Raw genomic sequence first — 20,319 nt, forward strand, 5'->3', positions numbered from 1 at the left:
GGTGAGCTAGAGGCCAAGCCGAAATTCCCATTTTCTGGTCAAAAAGTTATAATTTGGTACATTGATACTACAGGCCAACAGGAACCCACAAACCAAGTATGGCCCACATTAAGCCATTAGAGAGCTACAGGCCACTCCCAAAATTTAGTTTTCTGGTCAAAAATTTTCTAATATGGTACATTGATACTACTGGCCAACAGGAACCCACAAACAAAGAATGGCCAACATTAAGCCCCTAGGGAGCACTAGAGGCCACTTGAAATTCCCATTTTATGGTCAAAAATGTTCTAATTTGGTACATTGATACTACAGGTCAACAGGAACCCTCAAACCAAGAATGGCCAACATTCACCCCTAGGAGCAGCTACAGGTAATTCCCAAAAGTCCCATTTTCTGGTCAAATATTTTCTAATTATGTACATTGATACTACAGGCCAACAGGAACCCACAAACCAAGAATGACCCACATTTGCCCATAGGAGGCTACAGGCCACGCCCCAAAAAATATTTTCAAAGTGATACCATTTCCATGCCATTTAACCAATTCTTTTGAATCTTGGTGTACATGCCTCATTTCTCATTGGGAACAAAAACGCCTCAAGGATCCATAAGGTATGATGGATTTTCCTGTAGACTGAAAATGTTTAGTTTAGGATTCAGACAGAAATACATGTTTTTGGATTCATCCATTGAGAGGTTTAACCCCAACCCTCTACTGATCAATTTGAAATGATTTGCCATTTTGAGGAGGAATCCGCATTGCTGCTTGCAGCTATATTTATATATTATTATTATTATTATTCTTCTCCTTGAGCCCCAATAGCTCAAAAAGTCACTGGTCAAAAATTTTCTAAATTGGCACATTGATACTCCATGCCACGGGTACCCCCAAACCAAGAATGGCCCACATTCAGCCCATAGGTGGCGCTACAGGCCACGCCCAAAAAACAAAATTCAAAGTGATACAATTTCCACGCCATTTGTCCAAATCTTCTGAAATTTGGTGTACATGCCTCATTCCTCATGGGGAACAAAAAGCCTCAAGAACCCATAACTTCCGCCATGATGGATTTTCCCGTGCGTTGAAAATTTCGAAAACCTACAAAACTCTTCTTCTCCTGAACCGTAGCTCCAATTGACTTGAAATTTGGTACACATGTGTAGAATGGACATCCTTGAAAGCGTTACTTAGGAAAAATGAATCACGATACAAAATGGCTGAAAGAGCGTGTTTATGTAAATGTCCAAATTTTAACAATATATACGTGTCAATAAATCAAATGTAATTTTGACTGATGGTTTTCAAACCTAACATGCTTAAAGATGACATCACTCTGAAGTACTGTGCAAAGAATGGCCATGCCAAAATTCCCATTTTCTGGTCAAAAATGTTCTAATTTGGTAAATTAATAGTACAGGCCAACAGGAATCCACAAACCAAGAATGACCGACATCAGCCACTAGGGGCACTACAGGACAAGCCAAAATTCCCATTTTCTGGTCAAAAATGTTCTAATTTGGTACAAGAATAGTACAGGCCAACAGGAATCCACAAACCAAGAATGACCGACATTAAGCCACTAGGGGCACTACAGGACAAGCCAAAATTCCCATTTCTGGTCAAAAATTTTCTAATTTGGTACTTTGATACTACAGGCCAACAGGAACCCACATACCAAGTGTGGCCCACATTAAGCCCTTAGGGAGCTACAGGCTACTCAAAATTTAGTTTCTGGTCAAAAGCGTTCTAATTTGGTACATTGATACTGCAGGTCAACAGGAACCCTCAAACCAAGAATGGCCAACATTAAGCCCCTAGGGAGCACTACAGGCCATGCCGAAATTCCCATTTTCTGGTCAAAAATGTTCTAATTTGGTACATTAATAGTACAGGCCAAAGGAATCCACAAACCAAGAATGACCGACATTCACCACTAGGTGAGCTAGAGGCCAAGCCGAAATTCCCATTTTCTGGTCAAAAAGTTATAATTTGGTACATTGATACTACAGGCCAACAGGAACCCACAAACCAAGTATGGCCCACATTAAGCCATTAGAGAGCTACAGGCCACTCCCAAAATTTCGTTTTCTGGTCAAAAATTTTCTAATATGGTACATTGATACTACTGGCCAACAGGAACCCACAAACAAAGAATGGCCAACATTAAGCCCCTAGGGAGCACTAGAGGCCACTCGAAATTCCCATTTATGGTCAAAAATGTTCTAATTTGGTACATTGATACTACAGGTCAACAGGAACCCTCAAACCAAGAATGGCCAACATTCACCCCTAGGGAAGCTACAGGTAATTCCCAAAAGTCCCATTTTCTGGTCAAATATTTTCTAATTATGTACATTGATACTACAGGCCAACAGGAACCCACAAACCAAGAATGACCCACATTTGCCCATAGGTGGTGCTACAGGCCACGCCCCAAAAAATATTTTCAAAAGTGATACCATTTCCACGCCATTTAACCAATTCTTTTGAATCTTGGTGTACATGCCTCATTTCTCATTGGGAACAAAAACGCCTCAAGGATCCATAAGGTCAGTGATGGATTTTCCTGTAGACTGAAAATGTTTAGTTTAGGATTCAGACAGAAATACATGTTTTTGGATTCATCCATTGAGAGGGTTTAACCCCAACCCTCTACTGATCAATTTGAAATGATTTGCCATTTTGAGGAGGAATCCGCATTGCTGCTTGCAGCTATATTTATATATTATTATTATTATTATTATTCTTCTCCTTGAGCCCCAATAGCTCAAAAGTCACTGGTCAAAAATTTTCTAAATTGGCACATTGATACTCCATGCCAATGGGTACCCCCAAACCAAGAATGGTCAACATTAAGCCCATAGGTGGCGCTACAGGCCACGCCCAAAAAACAAAATTCAAAGTGATACAATTTCCACGCCATTTGTCCAAATCTTCTGAAACTTGGTGTACATGCCTCATTCCTCATGGGGAACAAAAAGCCTCAAGAACCCATAACTTCCGCCATGATGGATTTTCCCGTGCGTTGAAAATTTGCGAAAACCTACAAAACTCTTCTTCTCCTGAACCGTAGCTCCAATTGACTTGAAATTTGGTACACATGTGTAGAATGGACATCCTTGAAAGCGTTACTTAGGAAAAATGAATCACGATACAAAATGGCTGAAAGAGGTGTTTATGTAAATGTCCAAATTTTAACAATATATACGTGTCAATAAATCAAATGTAATTTTGACTGATGGTTTTCAAACCTAACATGCTTCAAGATGACATCACTCTGAAGTACTGCATAAAGAATGGCCAACATTAAGCCCTTAGAGAGCTACAGGCCATGCCAGAAATTCCCATTTTCTGGTCAAAAATGTTCTAATTTGGTACAATGGTACTACAGGCCAACAGGAACCCACAAACCAAGAATGGCCGACATTAAGCCACTAGGGAAGCTAAAGGCCACGCCAAAATTCCCGTTTTCTGGTCAAAAATGTTCTAATTTGGTACATTGATACTACAGGCCAACAGGAACCCACAAACCAAGAATGGCCAACATTCACCCCTAGGGAGCTACAGGCCATGCCGAAATTCCCATTTTCTGGTCTAAAATGTTCTAATTTGGTACAATGGTACTACAGGCCAACAGGAACCCACAAACCAAGAATGGCCAACATTAAGCCATTAGGGAGCTACAGGTAATTCCCAAAATTCCATTTTCTGGTCAAAATGTTCTAATTTGGTACATTGATACTACAGGCCAACAGGAACCCACAAACCAAGAATGGCCAACATTAAGCCCTAGGAGCACTACAGGCCACTCGAAATTCCCATTTCTGGTCAAACATGTTCTAATTTGGTACATTGATTCTACAGGCCAACAGGAACCCACAAACCAAGAATGGCCAACATTCACCCCTAGGGAGCTACAGGTCACTCCAAAATTCCCATTTTCTGGTCAAATATTTTCTAATTTTGTACATTGATACTACAGGCCAACAGGAACCCACAAACCAAGAATGGCCCACATTTGACCATAGGTGGTGCTACAGGCCACGCCCCAAAAAATATTTTCAAAGTGATACCATTTCCACGCCATTTGTCCAATTCTTCTGAAACTTGGTGTACATGCCTCATTTCTCATTGGGAACAAAAAAGCCTCAAGGATCCATAAGGTCGGTATGGATTTTCCTGTACATTGAAAATGTTTAGTTTAGGATTCAGACAGAAGACATGTTTTTGAATTCATTAATTGGGAGGGTTTATCCCCAACCATCTACTGATCAATTTTAAATGATTTGCCATTTTGAGGAGGAATCCGCATTGCTGCTTTGCAGCTATATTTATATATTATTATTATTATTATTACTTCTCCTTGAGCCCAAATAGCTCAAAAAGTCACTGGTCAAAAGTTTTCTAAATTGGCACATTGATAGTCCATGCCAGCGGTACCCCCAAACCAAGAATGGTCAACATTCAGCCCATAGGTGGCGCTACAGGCCACGCCCAAAAAACAAATTTTCAAAGTGATACCATTTCCACGCCATTTGTCCAAATCTTCTGAAACTTGGTGTACATGCCTCATTTCTCATGGGGAACAAAAAGCCTCAAGAACCCATAACTTCCGCCATGATGGATTTTCCGTACGTTGAAAATTTGCGAAAACCTACAAAACTCTTCTTCTCCTGAACCGTAGCTCAATTGACTTGAAATTTGGTACACATGTGTAGAATGGACAGTCCTTGAAAGCGTTACTTAGGAAAAATGAATCACGATACAAAATGGCTGAAAGGAGTGTTTATGTAAATGTCCAAATTTTAACAATATATACGTGTCAATAAATCAAATGTAATTTTGACTGATGGTTTTCAAACCTAACATGCTTCAAGATGACATCACTCTGAAGTACTAGCATAAGAATGGCCAACATTAAGCCCCTAGGAAGCTACAGGCCATGCCGAAATTCCCATTTTCTGGTCTAAAATGTTCTAATTTGGTACAATGGTACTACAGGCCAACAGGAACCCACAAACCAAGAATGGCCGACATTAAGCCACTAGGAGAGCTAAAGGCCACGCCAAAATTCCGTTTTCTGGTCAAAAATGTTCTAATTTGGTACATTGATACTACAGGCCAACAGGAACCCACAAACCAAGAATGGCCAACATTCACCCCTAGGGAGCTACAGGCCATGCCGAAATTCCCATTTTCTGGTCTAAAATGTTCTAATTTGGTACAATGGTACTACAGGCCAACAGGAACCCACAAACCAAGAATGGCCAACATTAAGCCATTAGAGAGCTACAGGTAATTCCCAAAAGTCCCATTTTCTGGTCAAACATTTTCTAATTTGGTACATTGATTCTACAGGCCAACAGGAACCCACAAACCAAGAATGGCCCACATTAAGCCCCTAGAGGAGCTACAGGCCACTCCAAAATTCCCATTTTCTGGTCAAATATTTTCTAATTTTGTACATTGATACTACAGGCCAACAGGAACCCACAAACCAAGAATGGCCCACATTTGCCCATAGGTGGTGCTACAGGCCACGCCCCAAAAAATATTTTCAAAGTGATACCATTTCCACGCCATTTGTCCAATTCTTCTGAAACTTGGTGTACATGCCTCATTTCTCATTGGGAACAAAAAAGCCTCAAGGATCCATAAGGTCGGTATGGATTTTCCTGTACATTGAAAATGTTTAGTTTAGGATTCAGACAAAGACATGTTTTTGAATTCCTTAATTGGGAGGTTTATCCCCAACCATCTACTGATCAATTTTAAATGATTTGCCATTTTGAGGAGGAATCCGCATTGCTGCTTGCAGCTATATTTATTATTATTATTATTATTATTATTCTCCTTGAGCCCCAATAGCTCAAAAGTCACTGGTCAAAAATTTTCTAAATTGGCACATTGATACTCCATGCCTTAGGTACCCCCAAACCAAGAATGGTCCACATTAGCCCATAGGTGGCGCTACAGGCCACGCCCAAAAAACAAAATTCAAAGTGATACAATTTCCACGCCATTTGTCCAAATCTTCTGAAATTTGGTGTACATGCCTCATTCCTCATGGGGAACAAAAAGCCTCAAGAACCCATAACTTCGCCATGATGGATTTTCCCGTACGTTGAAAATTTGCGAAAACCTACAAAACTCTTCTTCTCCTGAACCGTAGCTCCAATTGACTTGAAATTTGGTACACATGTGTAGAATGGACAGTCTTTGAAAGCGTTACTTAGGAAAAATGAATACGATACAAAATGGCTGAAAGAGCGTGTTTATGTAAATGTCCAAATTTTAACAATATATACGTGTCAATAAATCAAATGTAATTTTGACTGATGGTTTTCAAACCTAACATGCTTCAAGATGACATCACTCTGAAGTACTGTGCAAAGAATGGCCATGCAAATCCCATTTCTGGTCAAAATGTCTAATTTGAAATTAATAGTACAGGCCAACAGGAATCCACAAACCAAGAATGACGCTACACTAGGCACTACAGGACAAGCCAAATTCCCATTTTCTGGTCTAAAATGTTCTAATTTGGTACAATGATACTACAGGCCAACAGGAACCCACATACCAAGAATGGCCGACATTAAGCCACTAGAGAGCTACAGGCCACTCAAAATTCCGTTTCTGGTCAAAAACGTTCTAATTTGGTACATTGATACTGCAGGCCAACAGGAACCCTCAAACCAAGAATGGCCAACATTCAGCCCTAGGAGCACTACAGGCCATGCCGAAATTCCCATTTTCTGGTCAAAAATGTTCTAATTTGGTACATTGATACTACAGGCCAACAGGAATCCACAAACCAAGAATGACCGACATTCACCACTAGGTGAGCTAGAGGCCAAGCCGAAATTCCCATTTTCTGGTCAAAAATGTTCTAATTTGGTACATTGATACTACAGGCCAACAGGAACCCACAAACCAAGTATGGCCCACATTAAGCCATTAGAGAGCTACAGGCCACTCCCAAAATTTCGTTTTCTGGTCAAAAATGTTCTAATATGGTACATTGATACTACTGGCCAACAGGAACCCACAAACAAAGAATGGCCAACATTAAGCCCTAGGGGCACTAGAGGCCATTGAAATTCCCATTTTATGGTCAAAAATGTTCTAATTTGGTACATTGATACTACAGGTCAACAGGAACCCTCAAACCAAGAATGGCCAACATTCACCCCTAGAGAGCTACAGGTAATTCCCAAAAGTCCCATTTTCTGGTCAAATATTTTCTAATTTTGTACATTGATACTACAGGCCAACAGGAACCCACAAACCAAGAATGGCCCACATTTGACCATAGGTGGTGCTACAGGCCACGCCCCAAAAAATATTTTCAAAGTGATACCATTTCCACGCCATTTAACCAATTCTTCTGAAACTTGGTGTACATGCCTCATTTCTCATTGGGAACAAAAAAGCCTCAAGGATCCATAAGGTCATGTATGGATTTTCCTGTACACTGAAAATGTTTAGTTTAGGATTCAGACAGAAGTACATGTTTTTGGATTCATCCATTGAGAGGTTTAACCCCAACCATCTACTGATCAATTTTAAATGATTTGCCATTTTGAGGAGGAATCCGCATTGCTGCTTTGCAGCTATATTTATTATTATTATTCTTCTCCTTGAGCCCCAATAGCTCAAAAGTCACTGGTCAAAAATTTTCTAAATTGGCACATTGATACTCCATGCCATCGGTACCCCCAAACCAAGAATGGCCCACATTCAGCCCATAGGTGGCGCTACAGGCCACGCCCAAAAAACAAAATTCAAAGTGATACAATTTCCATGCCATTTGTCCAAATCTTCTGAAATTTGGTGTACATGCCTCATTCCTCATGGGGAACAAAAAGCCTCAAGAACCCATAACTTCCGCCATGATGGATTTTCCCGTACGTTGAAAATTTGCGAAAACCTACAAAACTCTTCTTCTCCTGAACCGTAGCTCAATTGACTTGAAATTTGGTACACATGTGTAGAATGGACATCCTTGAAAGCGTTACTTAGGAAAAATGAATCACGATACAAAATGGCTGAAAGAGCGTGTTTATGTAAATGTCCAAATTTTAACAATATATACGTGTCAATAAATCAAATGTAATTTTGACTGATGGTTTTCAAACCTAACATGCTTCAAGATGACATCACTCTGAAATACTGTGCAAAGAATGGCCAACATTCAAGCCCTTAGGAGCAGCCTACAGGCCACTGCATAGAAATTCCCATTTTCTGGTCAAAAATGTTCTAATTTGGTACATTGATACTACAGGCCAACAGGAACCCACAAACCAAGATATGGCTCGACATTAAGCCACTAGGGAGCACTAAAGGCCATGCCAAAATTCCCATTTTCTGGTCAAACATTTTCTAATTTGGTACATTGATTCTACAGGCCAACAGGAACCCACAAACCAAGAATGGCCCACATTAAGCCCCTAGGGAGCACTACAGGCCACTCCAAAATTCCCATTTTCTGGTCAAATATTTTCTAATTTTGTACATTGATACTACAGGCCAACAGGAACCCACAAACCAAGAATGGCCCACATTTGCCCATAGGTGGCGCTACAGGCCACATCCCAAAAAAATATTTTCAAAGTGATACCATTTCCACGCCATTTAACCAATTCTTCTGAAACTTGGTGTACATGCCTCATTTCTCATTGGGAACAAAAAAGCCTCAAGGATCCATAAGGTCTGTATTGATGGATTTTTCTGTACACTGAAAATGTTTAGTTTAGGATTCAGACAGAAATACATGGTTTTTGGATTCATCCATTGAGAGGGTTTAACCCCAACCCTCTACTGATCAATTTTAAATGATTTGCCATTTTGAGGAGGAATCCGCATTGCTGCTTTGCAGCTATATTTATTATTATTATTATTCTTCTCCTTGAGCCCAAATAGCTCAAAAGTCACTGGTCAAAAGTTTTCTAAATTGGCACATTGATAGTCCATGCCAGCGGTACCCCCAAACCAAGAATGGTCAACATTCAGCCCATAGGTGGCGCTACAGGCCACGCCCAAAAAAATATTTTCAAAGTGATACCATTTCCACGCCATTTGTCCAAATCTTCTGAAACTTGGTGTACATGCCTCATTCCTCATGGGGAACAAAAAGCCTCAAGAACCCATAACTTCGCCATGATGGATTTTCCGTACGTTGAAAATTTGCGAAAACCTACAAAACTCTTCTTCTCCTGAACCGTAGCTCCAATTGACTTGAAATTTGGTACACATGTGTAGAATTGAAGTCTTTGAAAGCGTTACTTAGGAAAAATGAATCACGATACAAAATGGCTGAAAGGAGTGTTTATGTAAATGTCCAAATTTTAACAATATATACGTGTCAATAAATCAAATGTAATTTTGACTGATGGTTTTCAAACCTAACATGCTTCAAGATGACATCACTCTGAAGTACTGCAAAGAATGGCCAACATTAAGCCCTAGAGGCTACAGGCCATGCCGAAATTCCCATTTTCTGGTCTAAAATGTTCTAATTTGGTACAATGGTACTACAGGCCAACAGGAACCCACAAACCAAGAATGGCCGACATTAAGCCACTAGAGGGCACTAAAGGCCACGCCAAAATTCCCGTTTTCTGGTCAAAAATGTTCTAATTTGGTACATTGATACTACAGGCCAACAGGAACCCACAAACCAAGAATGGCCAACATTCAGCCCCTAGAGGCACTACAGGACCAGCCAAAATTCCCATTTTCTGGTCAAACATTTTCTAATTTGGTACATTGATTCTACAGGCCAACAGGAACCCACAAACCAAGAATGGCCCACATTAAGCCCCTAGGGAGCTACAGGCCACTCCAAAATTCCCATTTTCTGGTCAAATATTTTCTAATTTTGTACATTGATACTACAGGCCAACAGGAACCCACAAACCAAGAATGGCCCACATTAGACCATAGGTGGTGCTACAGGCCACGCCCCAAAAAATATTTTCAAAGTGATACCATTTCCATGCCATTTGTCCAATTCTTCTGAAACTTGGTGTACATGCCTCATTTCTCATTGGGAACAAAAAAGCCTCAAGGATCCATAAGGTCTGGTATGGATTTTCCTGTACATTGAAAATGTTTAGTTTAGGATTCAGACAAAGACATGTTTTTGAATTCCTTAATTGGGAGGGTTTATCCCCAACCATCTACTGATCAATTTTAAATGATTTGCCATTTTGAGGAGGAATCCGCATTGCTGCTTGCAGCTATATTTATTATTATTATTATTATTATTATTATTCTCCTTGAGCCCCAATAGCTCAAAAAGTCACTGGTCAAAAATTTTCTAAATTGGCACATTGATACTCCATGCCAACGGTACCCCCAAACCAAGAATGGCCCACATTCAGCCCATAGGTGGCGCTACAGGCCATGCCCAAAAAACAAAATTCAAAGTGATACCATTTCCGCCATTTGTCCAAATCTTCTGAAATTTGGTGTACATGCCTCATTCCTCATGGGGAACAAAAAAGCCTCAAGAACCCATAACTTCCGCCATGATGGATTTTTCCGATACGTTGAAAATTTGCGAAAACCTACAAAACTCTTCTTCTCCTGAACCGTAGCTCCAATTGACTTGAAATTTGGTACACATGTGTAGAATGGACATCCTTGAAAATGTTACTTAGGAAAAATGAATACGATACAAAATGGCTGAAAGGGGTGTTTATGTAAATGTCCAAATTTTAACAATATATACGTGTCAATAAATCAAATGTAATTTTGACTGATGGTTTTCAAACCTAACATGCTTCAAGATGACATCACTGAAATACTGCAAAGAATGGCCAACATTAAGCCCTTAGGGAGCTACAGGCCATGCTAGAAATTCCCATTTTCTGGTCAAAAATGTTCTAATTTGGTACATTGATACTACAGGCCAACAGGAACCCACAAACCAAGTATGGCCAACATTAAGCCCTTAGGGGCACTAAAGGCCACGCCAAAATTCCCATTTTCTGGTCAAACATGTTCTAATTTGGTACATTGATTCTACAGGCCAACAGGAACCCACAAACCAAGAATGGCCCACATTCAGCCCCTAGGGAGCACTACAGGGTAACTCCAAAATTCCCATTTTCTGGTCAAATATTTTCTAATTTTGTACATTGATACTACAGGCCAACAGGAACCCACAAACCAAGAATGGCCCACATTTGCCCATAGGTGGCGCTACAGGCCACATCCCAAAAAATATTTTCAAAGTGATACCATTTCCACGCCATTTAACCAATTCTTCTGAAACTTGGTGTACATGCCTCATTTCTCATTGGGAACAAAAAAGCCTCAAGGATCCATAAGGTCTGATGATGGATTTTCCTGTACACTGAAAATGTTTAGTTTAGGATTCAGACAGAAATACATGTTTTTGGATTCATCCATTGAGAGGGTTTAACCCCAACCCTCTACTGATCAATTTGAAATGATTTGCCATTTTGAGGAGGAATCCGCATTGCTGCTTGCAGCTATATTTATTATTATTATTATTCTTCTTCTCCTTGAGCCCAAATAGCTCAAAAAGTCACTGGTCAAAACTTTTCTAAATTGGCACATTGATAGTCCATGCCAGCGGGTACCCCCAAACCAAGAATGGTCAACATTCAGCCCATAGGTGGCGCTACAGGCCACGCCCAAAAAAAATATTTTCAAAGTGATACCATTTCCACGCCATTTGTCCAAATCTTCTGAAACTTGGTGTACATGCCTCATTTCTCATGGGGAACAAAAAAGCCTCAAGAACCCATAACTTCCGCCATGATGGATTTTCCGATGCGTTGAAAATTTGCGAAAACCTACAAAACTCTTCTTCTCCTGAACCGTAGCTCCAATTGACTTGAAATTTGGTACACATGTGTAGAATTGAAGTCTTTGAAAGCGTTACTTAGGAAAAATGAATACTGATACAAAATGGCTGAAAGGGTGTTTATGTAAATGTCCAAATTTTAACAATATATACGTGTCAATAAATCAAATGTAATTTTGACTGATGGTTTTCAAACCTAACATGCTTCAAGATGACATCACTCTGAAGTACTGCATAAAGAATGGCCAACATTAAGCCCCTAGAGGCGCTACAGGCCATGCCGAAATTCCCATTTTCTGGTCTAAAATGTTCTAATTTGGTACAATGGTACTACAGGCCAACAGGAACCCACAAACCAAGAATGGCCGACATTAAGCCACTAGGGAGCTAAAGGCCACGCCAAAATTCCCGTTTTCTGGTCAAAAATGTTCTAATTTGGTACATTGATACTACAGGCCAACAGGAACCCACAAACCAAGAATGGCCAACATTCACCCCTAGAGGCGCTACAGGCCATGCCGAAATTCCCATTTTCTGGTCTAAAATGTTCTAATTTGGTACAATGGTACTACAGGCCAACAGGAACCCACAAACCAAGAATGGCCAACATTCAGCCATTAGGGAGCTACAGGTAATTCCCAAAAGTCCCATTTTCTGGTCAAACATTTTCTAATTTGGTACATTGATTCTACAGGCCAAAAGGAACCCACAAACCAAGAATGGCCCACATTCAGCCCTAGGGAGCTACAGGCCACTCCAAAATTCCCATTTTCTGGTCAAATATTTTCTAATTTTGTACATTGATACTACAGGCCAACAGGAACCCACAAACCAAGAATGGCCCACATTCGACCATAGGTGGTGCTACAGGCCACGCCCCAAAAAATATTTTCAAAGTGATACCATTTCCATGCCATTTGTCCAATTCTTCTGAAACTTGGTGTACATGCCTCATTTCTCATTGGGAACAAAAAAGCCTCAAGGATCCATAAGGTCGGTATGGATTTTCCTGTACATTGAAAATGTTTAGTTTAGGATTCAGACAAAGACATGTTTTTTGAATTCCTTAATTGGGAGGGTTTATCCCCAACCATCTACTGATCAATTTTAAATGATTTGCCATTTTGAGGAGGAATCCGCATTGCTGCTTGCAGCTATATTTAGATTCCTCCGTAAGGAGGGAATCTATTGTATTTGACGGTTTTATTATTATTATTATTATTATTATTATTCTCCTTGAGCCCAAATAGCTCAAAAAGTCACTGGTCAAAAATTTTCTAAATTGGCACATTGATACTCCATGCCAACGGGTACCCCCAAACCAAGAATGGTCAACATTCGCCCATAGGTGGCGCTACAGGCCACGCCCAAAAAAAAAATTTCAAAGTGATATAATTTCCACCCCATTTGTCCAAATCTTCTGAAACTTTGTAAACATGCCTAATTTCTCATGGGGAACAAAACAGCCTCAAGGACCCATACTTCTGCAATTATGGATTTTCCTGTACAGTGAAAATTTTGGAAAACCTACAAAACTCTTCTTCTCCTGAATCTTAGCTCCAATTGACTTAGAATTTGGCACACGTGTGTAGTATGTATGTCTTTCCAGACGTTACTTAGCAAAAATGAATACAATACAAAATGGCTGAAATGGACGTGTTTATGTAAATGTACACACAAAAGATGATCAAAAATTTTAAAAATCCCATTGATTTACAATGGCTGAGCAAAAGTGCCCCCTCTACTGGATAAATACGGTCCACATGTAAAATCCCATTCACTTACATTGGCTGAGCAAAGAGGCTCCCTCTACTGGAGTAACTCTGTCTACCACATGCAGCTCTCCCGGAGCAATCTCTCTAATGAAGCATTTCGGTCTTCTAGTGGGTGGAGCTCCAGACTTAGAAGCAAGAGGACATTTTGCTTAGGTCTGCACGAAGGTATGTCAATTGTGTTTAATGCTTTCCAGTTTGAACATTCAAGCGATTTTACACTATTCAACTCAACAAAGGCAAAACAACTCAAATAAATGTTTTCGAGCAGTTTGTGTGACACAGCGAGCGAGCCGCGTCGCGTCTAACGTTCGCACGCCGATGAGAGTTCGCTTTCCCTTCTTGCGTTTGAACGGACAATTTCATACACCAAAATACATGATATATTGGGGTGTCTGCTATATCTCAAGTGAACAAACAGTTGATAAAGAAATCGGGTATCAATATATTGAATTATGAATTATTGCAGTGAACAACACGGATGCCGCTGTGGTGTCCTGTTAGATTTTTCTCTCTCGAAACAGCGTTAACAGCTTAAACAAAATACTGCGTTATTTTTGCACATACAGATACATTTAATACATCGTCACAAACTATGAAAGTTGTACTTTTACAATAACAACAAAACCTTGTGCTTTTGTAAAATAAAGCCGTCTCTGTCTTAGATTTTATGACGTGTTTCAGAAAAGTAATCGCTAACCGCGAGGCGAGATCATTTTTGCTCGCATCTTCACGAAGGTTTGTCGGTTGTATACAATGTTTGCCTGTTTGAACATTCAAGTGATTTTACACTATTCAACTCAACAAATGTCAAAACAACTCAAATACATGTTTGCGAGCTGTTTGTGTGACACAGTGAGCCGCGTCGCGTAACGCACGCATGCCGATGAGAGTTCGCTTTTGCTGCTGCTTGCGTCTGAACGGACAATTTCATACAACGAAGTGTAAAAATACATGATATATTGAGGAGCCTGTTATGTCAAGTGAACAAACAGTTGAGAAAGAAATCTTGTATAATTATATTGAATTCTGGCATTATTCCAGGTGACATCCTGTTAGATGTTTCTCTCGAAACAGCGGAAACAACTTAAATAAAATACTGCATCATTTTTGCCCATACAGAAACATGCGAGACATCATTACGAACTATGAAATGTGTCCTTTTATTTGTGTACAATTACAATAACAACAAAACCTTGTGCTTTTGTAAAATAAAGAAAATAAACACGATAATCTTTCTGAAACGCGTCACAAAATTCACGCAGTCTGTATTTTATCACCTCACACCCATTGTCTCTGAAATGAATACAGATGCAACAAGCACGCACAGAAGGTAAATAATGATACTTCTCAGTTCTCAAAAGATTAAACTGGACTGTGCCTTGAATATCGTATCATGCGATAAAAGCCTCTTAAAGAGACAGTAACAATTTAGACTTCGCCCAGTGCATTGACATCCGAAGTAATTGAAAAGTACAAATGGTATTATTTTAAGTTTTTTTTATTTCTCTCTTACGTGGTAGAATGCCACATTTTTGAATGGCATGTAAAATGTAAAAATAATCACTCAATCTCCATTTTTTTCACTGGATCTGTTGCTATTTTAATGATTTAAAAATCAAAGCACTGACCATTTAAAGTGTGAGCTTGTACATTTTGAAATAGTTATAAACAGTCACAGCTATGCAGTGTTATTATGTGCCTAGATAGTCTTTCAAATAAAATTAGTTTACCCCAAATAGATATTTCTCTCATCATTTACTCACCCTCTTTCTATCCCAGATGTGTATTTCTTTCTTTCTCAGCCCTGTTGGGGCTTTCAATGCACTTGAATGGTGATCAGAACTCACATCAACAAAAATCACATAAATGCAACATAAAAAGTAACCCATAACACTCCAGTGGTTTAATCCATACTTTCAGAAGGGATATTATAGGTGTGGGTGTGAAAAAGATCAATATATGTAGTATATAGAGTATTTTTATTTTTTTTACTATAAATTGTCCACCCTGCTCAGGAGGGATGATATGCTTATGTAAATCACCAAAAAAAAAAAAAACAGAAAAAGAACTCTTAAGAGAGAAGAGCGCTTGTGAAAGTGAAAGTAGAGATTTATAGTAAAAAATGACTTAATTATTGATCTGTTTCTCACCACTTCTCATTTACTTATAATGAAAGGACCAACAGAGCTGAGATATTCTTCTAAACATCTTCATTCAATTTCTGCAGAAGAAAGTCATACACATCTGGGACTGCATGAGGGTGAGGAAATGATCAAATATCCCTTTAACATTCACTTATTTTTACAATGCATAAAATGAATTCTAATTTGGTACATTGATACTACAGGCCAACAGGAACCCACAAACCAAGAATGGCCAACATTCGCCCCTAGGGGGCGCTACGGGCCACGCCAAAATTCCCATTTTCTGGTCAAAAATGTTCTAATTTGGTACATTGATAGTACAGGCGAACAGGAACACACAAACCAAGAATGGAACACATTCGCCAATAGGAGGCGCTACAGGAAATGCAAAAATTCTAATTTTCCAGTCAAAAATTTTCTAATTTGGTACATTGATACTACAGACCAACAGGAACCCACAAACCAAGAATGGCCCACATTCGCCCTTTAGGGGGCGCTACAGACCATGCCCAAAAGTCTCATTTTCTGTTCAAAAATGTTCTAAATTTCTACTTTGATACTACAGGCCAACAGGAACCCACAAATCAAGAATGGCCCACATTCACCCTTAGGGGGCGCTACAGACCACGCCCAAATGTCCAATTTTCAAACTGATGGCATTTTCACCCAATTTGTCAAATTCGTCTGAAACTTAATGTACATTCCTCATTTCAGATACCATTTCCACGCCATTTAACCAATTCTTCTGAAACTTGGTGTACATGCCTCATTTCTCATTGGGACCAAAAAAGCCTCAAGGATCCATAAGGTCCGGTATGATGGATTTTCCTGTACACTGAAAATGTTTCGTTTAGGATTCAGACAGAAATACGTGTTTTTTGGATTCATCCATTGTGAGGGTTTAACCCCAACCCTCTACTGATCAATTTTAAATGATTTGCCATTTTGAGGAGGAATCCGCATTGCTGCTTGCAGCTATATTTATTATTATTATTATTATAATTATTCTGTCACAAAACTGATCATGCAGACCAAACCGTAAGTCCTAGAGACCTGAAATTTTCAGAGTTTGTAGTACTCCAGCTGAAACAGTGTACGCAAAGTTTCGACCCAGTCGGCCACATGGTGGCGCAACAGTAATCAAAAAAATCTAATTTGCAAAATGCTCATAACTTTTTAACCATATGTCACACACTCAAGTGCCTTATATCACTGGTTTGGGTCAAGACGAACAAAGTGGCTATCTCCGATTTCATTTCTGACATTAATTTTTTTAATAGCAATTTACGATATACTTTTGCAAACTAGTCCAAGGCCTGGAGTCCCAATATCAATAATTTTCAAAAATATATTGAATTTTCAATTCAGGGTGGCCATGCCCATCCAAAATGTCTGTAGTAGGTGGTAGGGCTGGGCGATAAAACGATCTCGATATGGCATCGCGATAATATTTATTTAGACTACGATGATAAACTTTTGACATGTTTACTCGATATGGATAGACCTAACAGCCTATTACAAAGCAGAAATAAACGAACAACAGCCAGTCAGAAGATTTTGGCTTGTGCGTGTAAGTACACGCCCATTTGCTAGCAGAGCACTGTTTGAGCTACCGGCAGTGAAGAAAGTGAATGTAAAGAAACGATGAACACGAAAGCGACGGTGAAAGTGAACTCGAACTATCTTCCAAGTCTGAGGAAATTGTTGACAAAAAAGGTAACAAGACGTCAATTATATGGAAGTGGTTTGGATATCTGAAAAGCGACGACGCGCAAATATAGATGGTCTGCAAAATATGCCGTCGGTCGGTGATAACCAAGACGGGAAACACAACAAACCTTTTCGGTCACCTGAAAAGGTACCATCCCAGCGACCACACCGAGAGTATGAAAATGCGGGCCCATGTTAATGTTACTCCGTCCACAAGTTTTCCCCAACATGCTAACGTGTGATAGTACTGTAGTCACAGCTTTTAGTTTTATATTTTATAAATAAGTTACAAGGCAAGCTAACTTGCATTGTTTTGTCAAGGCAGATAAAGCATGTTTGCTAAAAGTAAAATGTTAACATTTAGATTTAAAGTTTATCAATATTCTTTTATAACAAAACATATTCTCAACCAATCCATGTTTGCACAGTTAAATGTTTGCATTGTTATTTATTTATGTTAATAAACTATATAGTTCAACAACTATTGAACCTTCTGGTTTCTTCAGGCATCATTATCAGTATACTTTTCAAACGGGCAGCATTATTAAATTATATATCGTAACAAATATCGATATCGATCAATATGGAAAGAAATATCGTGATAATATATTTTGCCATATCGCCCAGCCTTAGTAGGTGGGGCCAATATTACTTAAATGGCTATAACGTTTGAACGAATATATATATATATATGTGTACACCAAACTTGACATACTAATGTAGGGGATCATTCTTAGGACACAAAGCAGCGATTGACTGCTTGGTGCCATTATAAATTGAAGAAACATGAAAATGTCTCTTTCTATGACACTGACGATTTATTTGTGTGTAGCTTCTTTGTCCAGCACCCCATCAATACCAAAGAGAACATTTGCATATCTAAAAAGAATTTGGCCACCATCAGCAAAATAATAATCAGATGCTTTTAGACAAGGTTAGCAATGGTTGATTGAAACAAAACTTATTCAAGTCTGGGTCACAGACATTTGGCCACTGGTAGGCACTATCAAATTTTTGAGCACAGAAATGTGTTTCACAGTGTTTAAAAAATACTCTAGTAATTCATGTAGCTAGATAGGTCTCCTTACCATGAACACCTAGTCCTAGGTTTTTCGTCTGATCAAAATGAAACCAGTTTAGAAAGATTCTTTGGAGTCCCTACATCAATAATTATCAAAAACATCTGAACATTGAACTTCATTTTTCACATGGCCAATGAAATATTGTGGATGGAACCTAAAACACAGTGGCACTATAATAATAATAAACATTCTACAAATGGCTCTAACTATGGAACTGTTGGTCTGAATGACTTGAAATGTTGCATGCAGTGTGTTTGTCCAAGGTTCCAACTAGGTATATGAGGAAATCTGCATACCTTGAAAAAACCTGGTTGCCATTGACCAATCAACTTTTACCAGCTATCTGAACTAGTCCTAGGCCGTTCACCTGTTCGGAACCAAATCAGTGTAGAAAGGTTCTCTGCAGTCCCAATCTCAATAATTATAAAAAAAGAAATTAGAAATGTGTATGCACTGTTGCAACAGTATGCTGAAACTTACAAAGTGGGGATGGTCACTTTTTTCTTAAATGGTTAACTTTTAATCACCAAATTTATAACACTCATGTAGAAGGTAAATCTGAGAATTTACTTTTAATATAAATGTATATACAACACTTTATTTGACACAATTTAACTCCAATGCTGTATTTAGGATTGTACTGTAAGGTTCTGTATAAAATCACTTCATTTGATAAAAATAATACAATGTCATGTTGAAAATATACTTTCATTTGAATCAAGTTTTAATGAATTTATTTATTTGAACACCATTTTGATGATAACATTTAAATTAATGTTGATATGGAGATAGGGTTAGGACTGTCAGAAAAAATAAATAAATGGAATTGTACTCTATATATCAAGGAGTACAAAAAAGTATCGGTACTCCTAAAACAAAATGGTATTGGGGCATCCCTAATTCCTAATTTTAAACTCAGAGATGTGGATTTGGACAGAATTTAAATAACCATTCAACCTTGGTATTTGTCAAAAAAACAGTAGGTAATTCAGCCGGGAATTTTCACGCTGTTGGTGGGAGAAAAATACTGACCTTTTAGATTTGGACATCAATAAAATCACTGACTCTTACACCTTTAAATGCAGGAATTACCTTAAGTCTCCATGTAAACAATTACTGTCTGAATATGCCTATACACACATCACTACACTCATTACCATCACTCATACCACTACCGCCACATACGTAATTACTGTACACACATTCTACTGTCAGTACTGTCACATGCTAGTGTGTGTTGTCTCAGAGGCATGATGTTTTCAGCATTGTCTCGTTGTCTCTGCAGCACGTTCATTATTGAGAAACAGCCTCCTCAAGTGCTCAAGACGCAGACCAAGTTTTCAGCGACAGTGCGTTTGCTGGTCGGAGGGAAACTGAACGTGCACATGAATCCTCCACAGGTTAAAGCCACAATCATCAGTGAACAGCAGGCCAAGGCCTTATTGAAGAACGAGAACACTCGCAAGTAAGATTACAATGTGCTCACTCTATTAAAAAAAAAATTGACACTGCAACCACATTTACATGCACTTAAGAAACCGGTTTATTCCAGGGTTTTTGCAGAAAGCGACGTTCTGAAATGTCATGTAAGCGAGAATGCCGATTTACTTATGCCATTTAAGAGAAAGCAGTTTAATACCGCTAGGTTTCTCCCAGAGAAAGTTGCTTATGTGGCCATGTAAACACATATGCGCCATTCTAACAGGTTTTAGAATTGTGCGCATGTGTTTGGAACAGACCAAATAACAAACTTCTGAGGATGGAG

General features: G+C 39.0%; 1 protein-coding gene across 1 annotated transcript in view; it reads left to right on the top strand.

Annotated features, from left to right (window-relative positions):
- Positions 1–20,319, top strand: part of stat5b (signal transducer and activator of transcription 5b) — a 106,024-nt gene that overhangs the window by 62,280 nt on the left and 23,425 nt on the right. Inside the window, exon 9 of the mRNA XM_052102937.1 lies at positions 19,840–20,019. Within this exon, the coding sequence (XP_051958897.1) occupies positions 19,840–20,019 (180 nt within the window). The remainder of the gene's footprint in view (positions 1–19,839; positions 20,020–20,319) is intronic.

Source organism: Xyrauchen texanus, chromosome 33, assembly GCF_025860055.1.
Source record: "Xyrauchen texanus isolate HMW12.3.18 chromosome 33, RBS_HiC_50CHRs, whole genome shotgun sequence".
Taxonomy (NCBI): Eukaryota; Metazoa; Chordata; class Actinopteri; order Cypriniformes; family Catostomidae; genus Xyrauchen; species Xyrauchen texanus.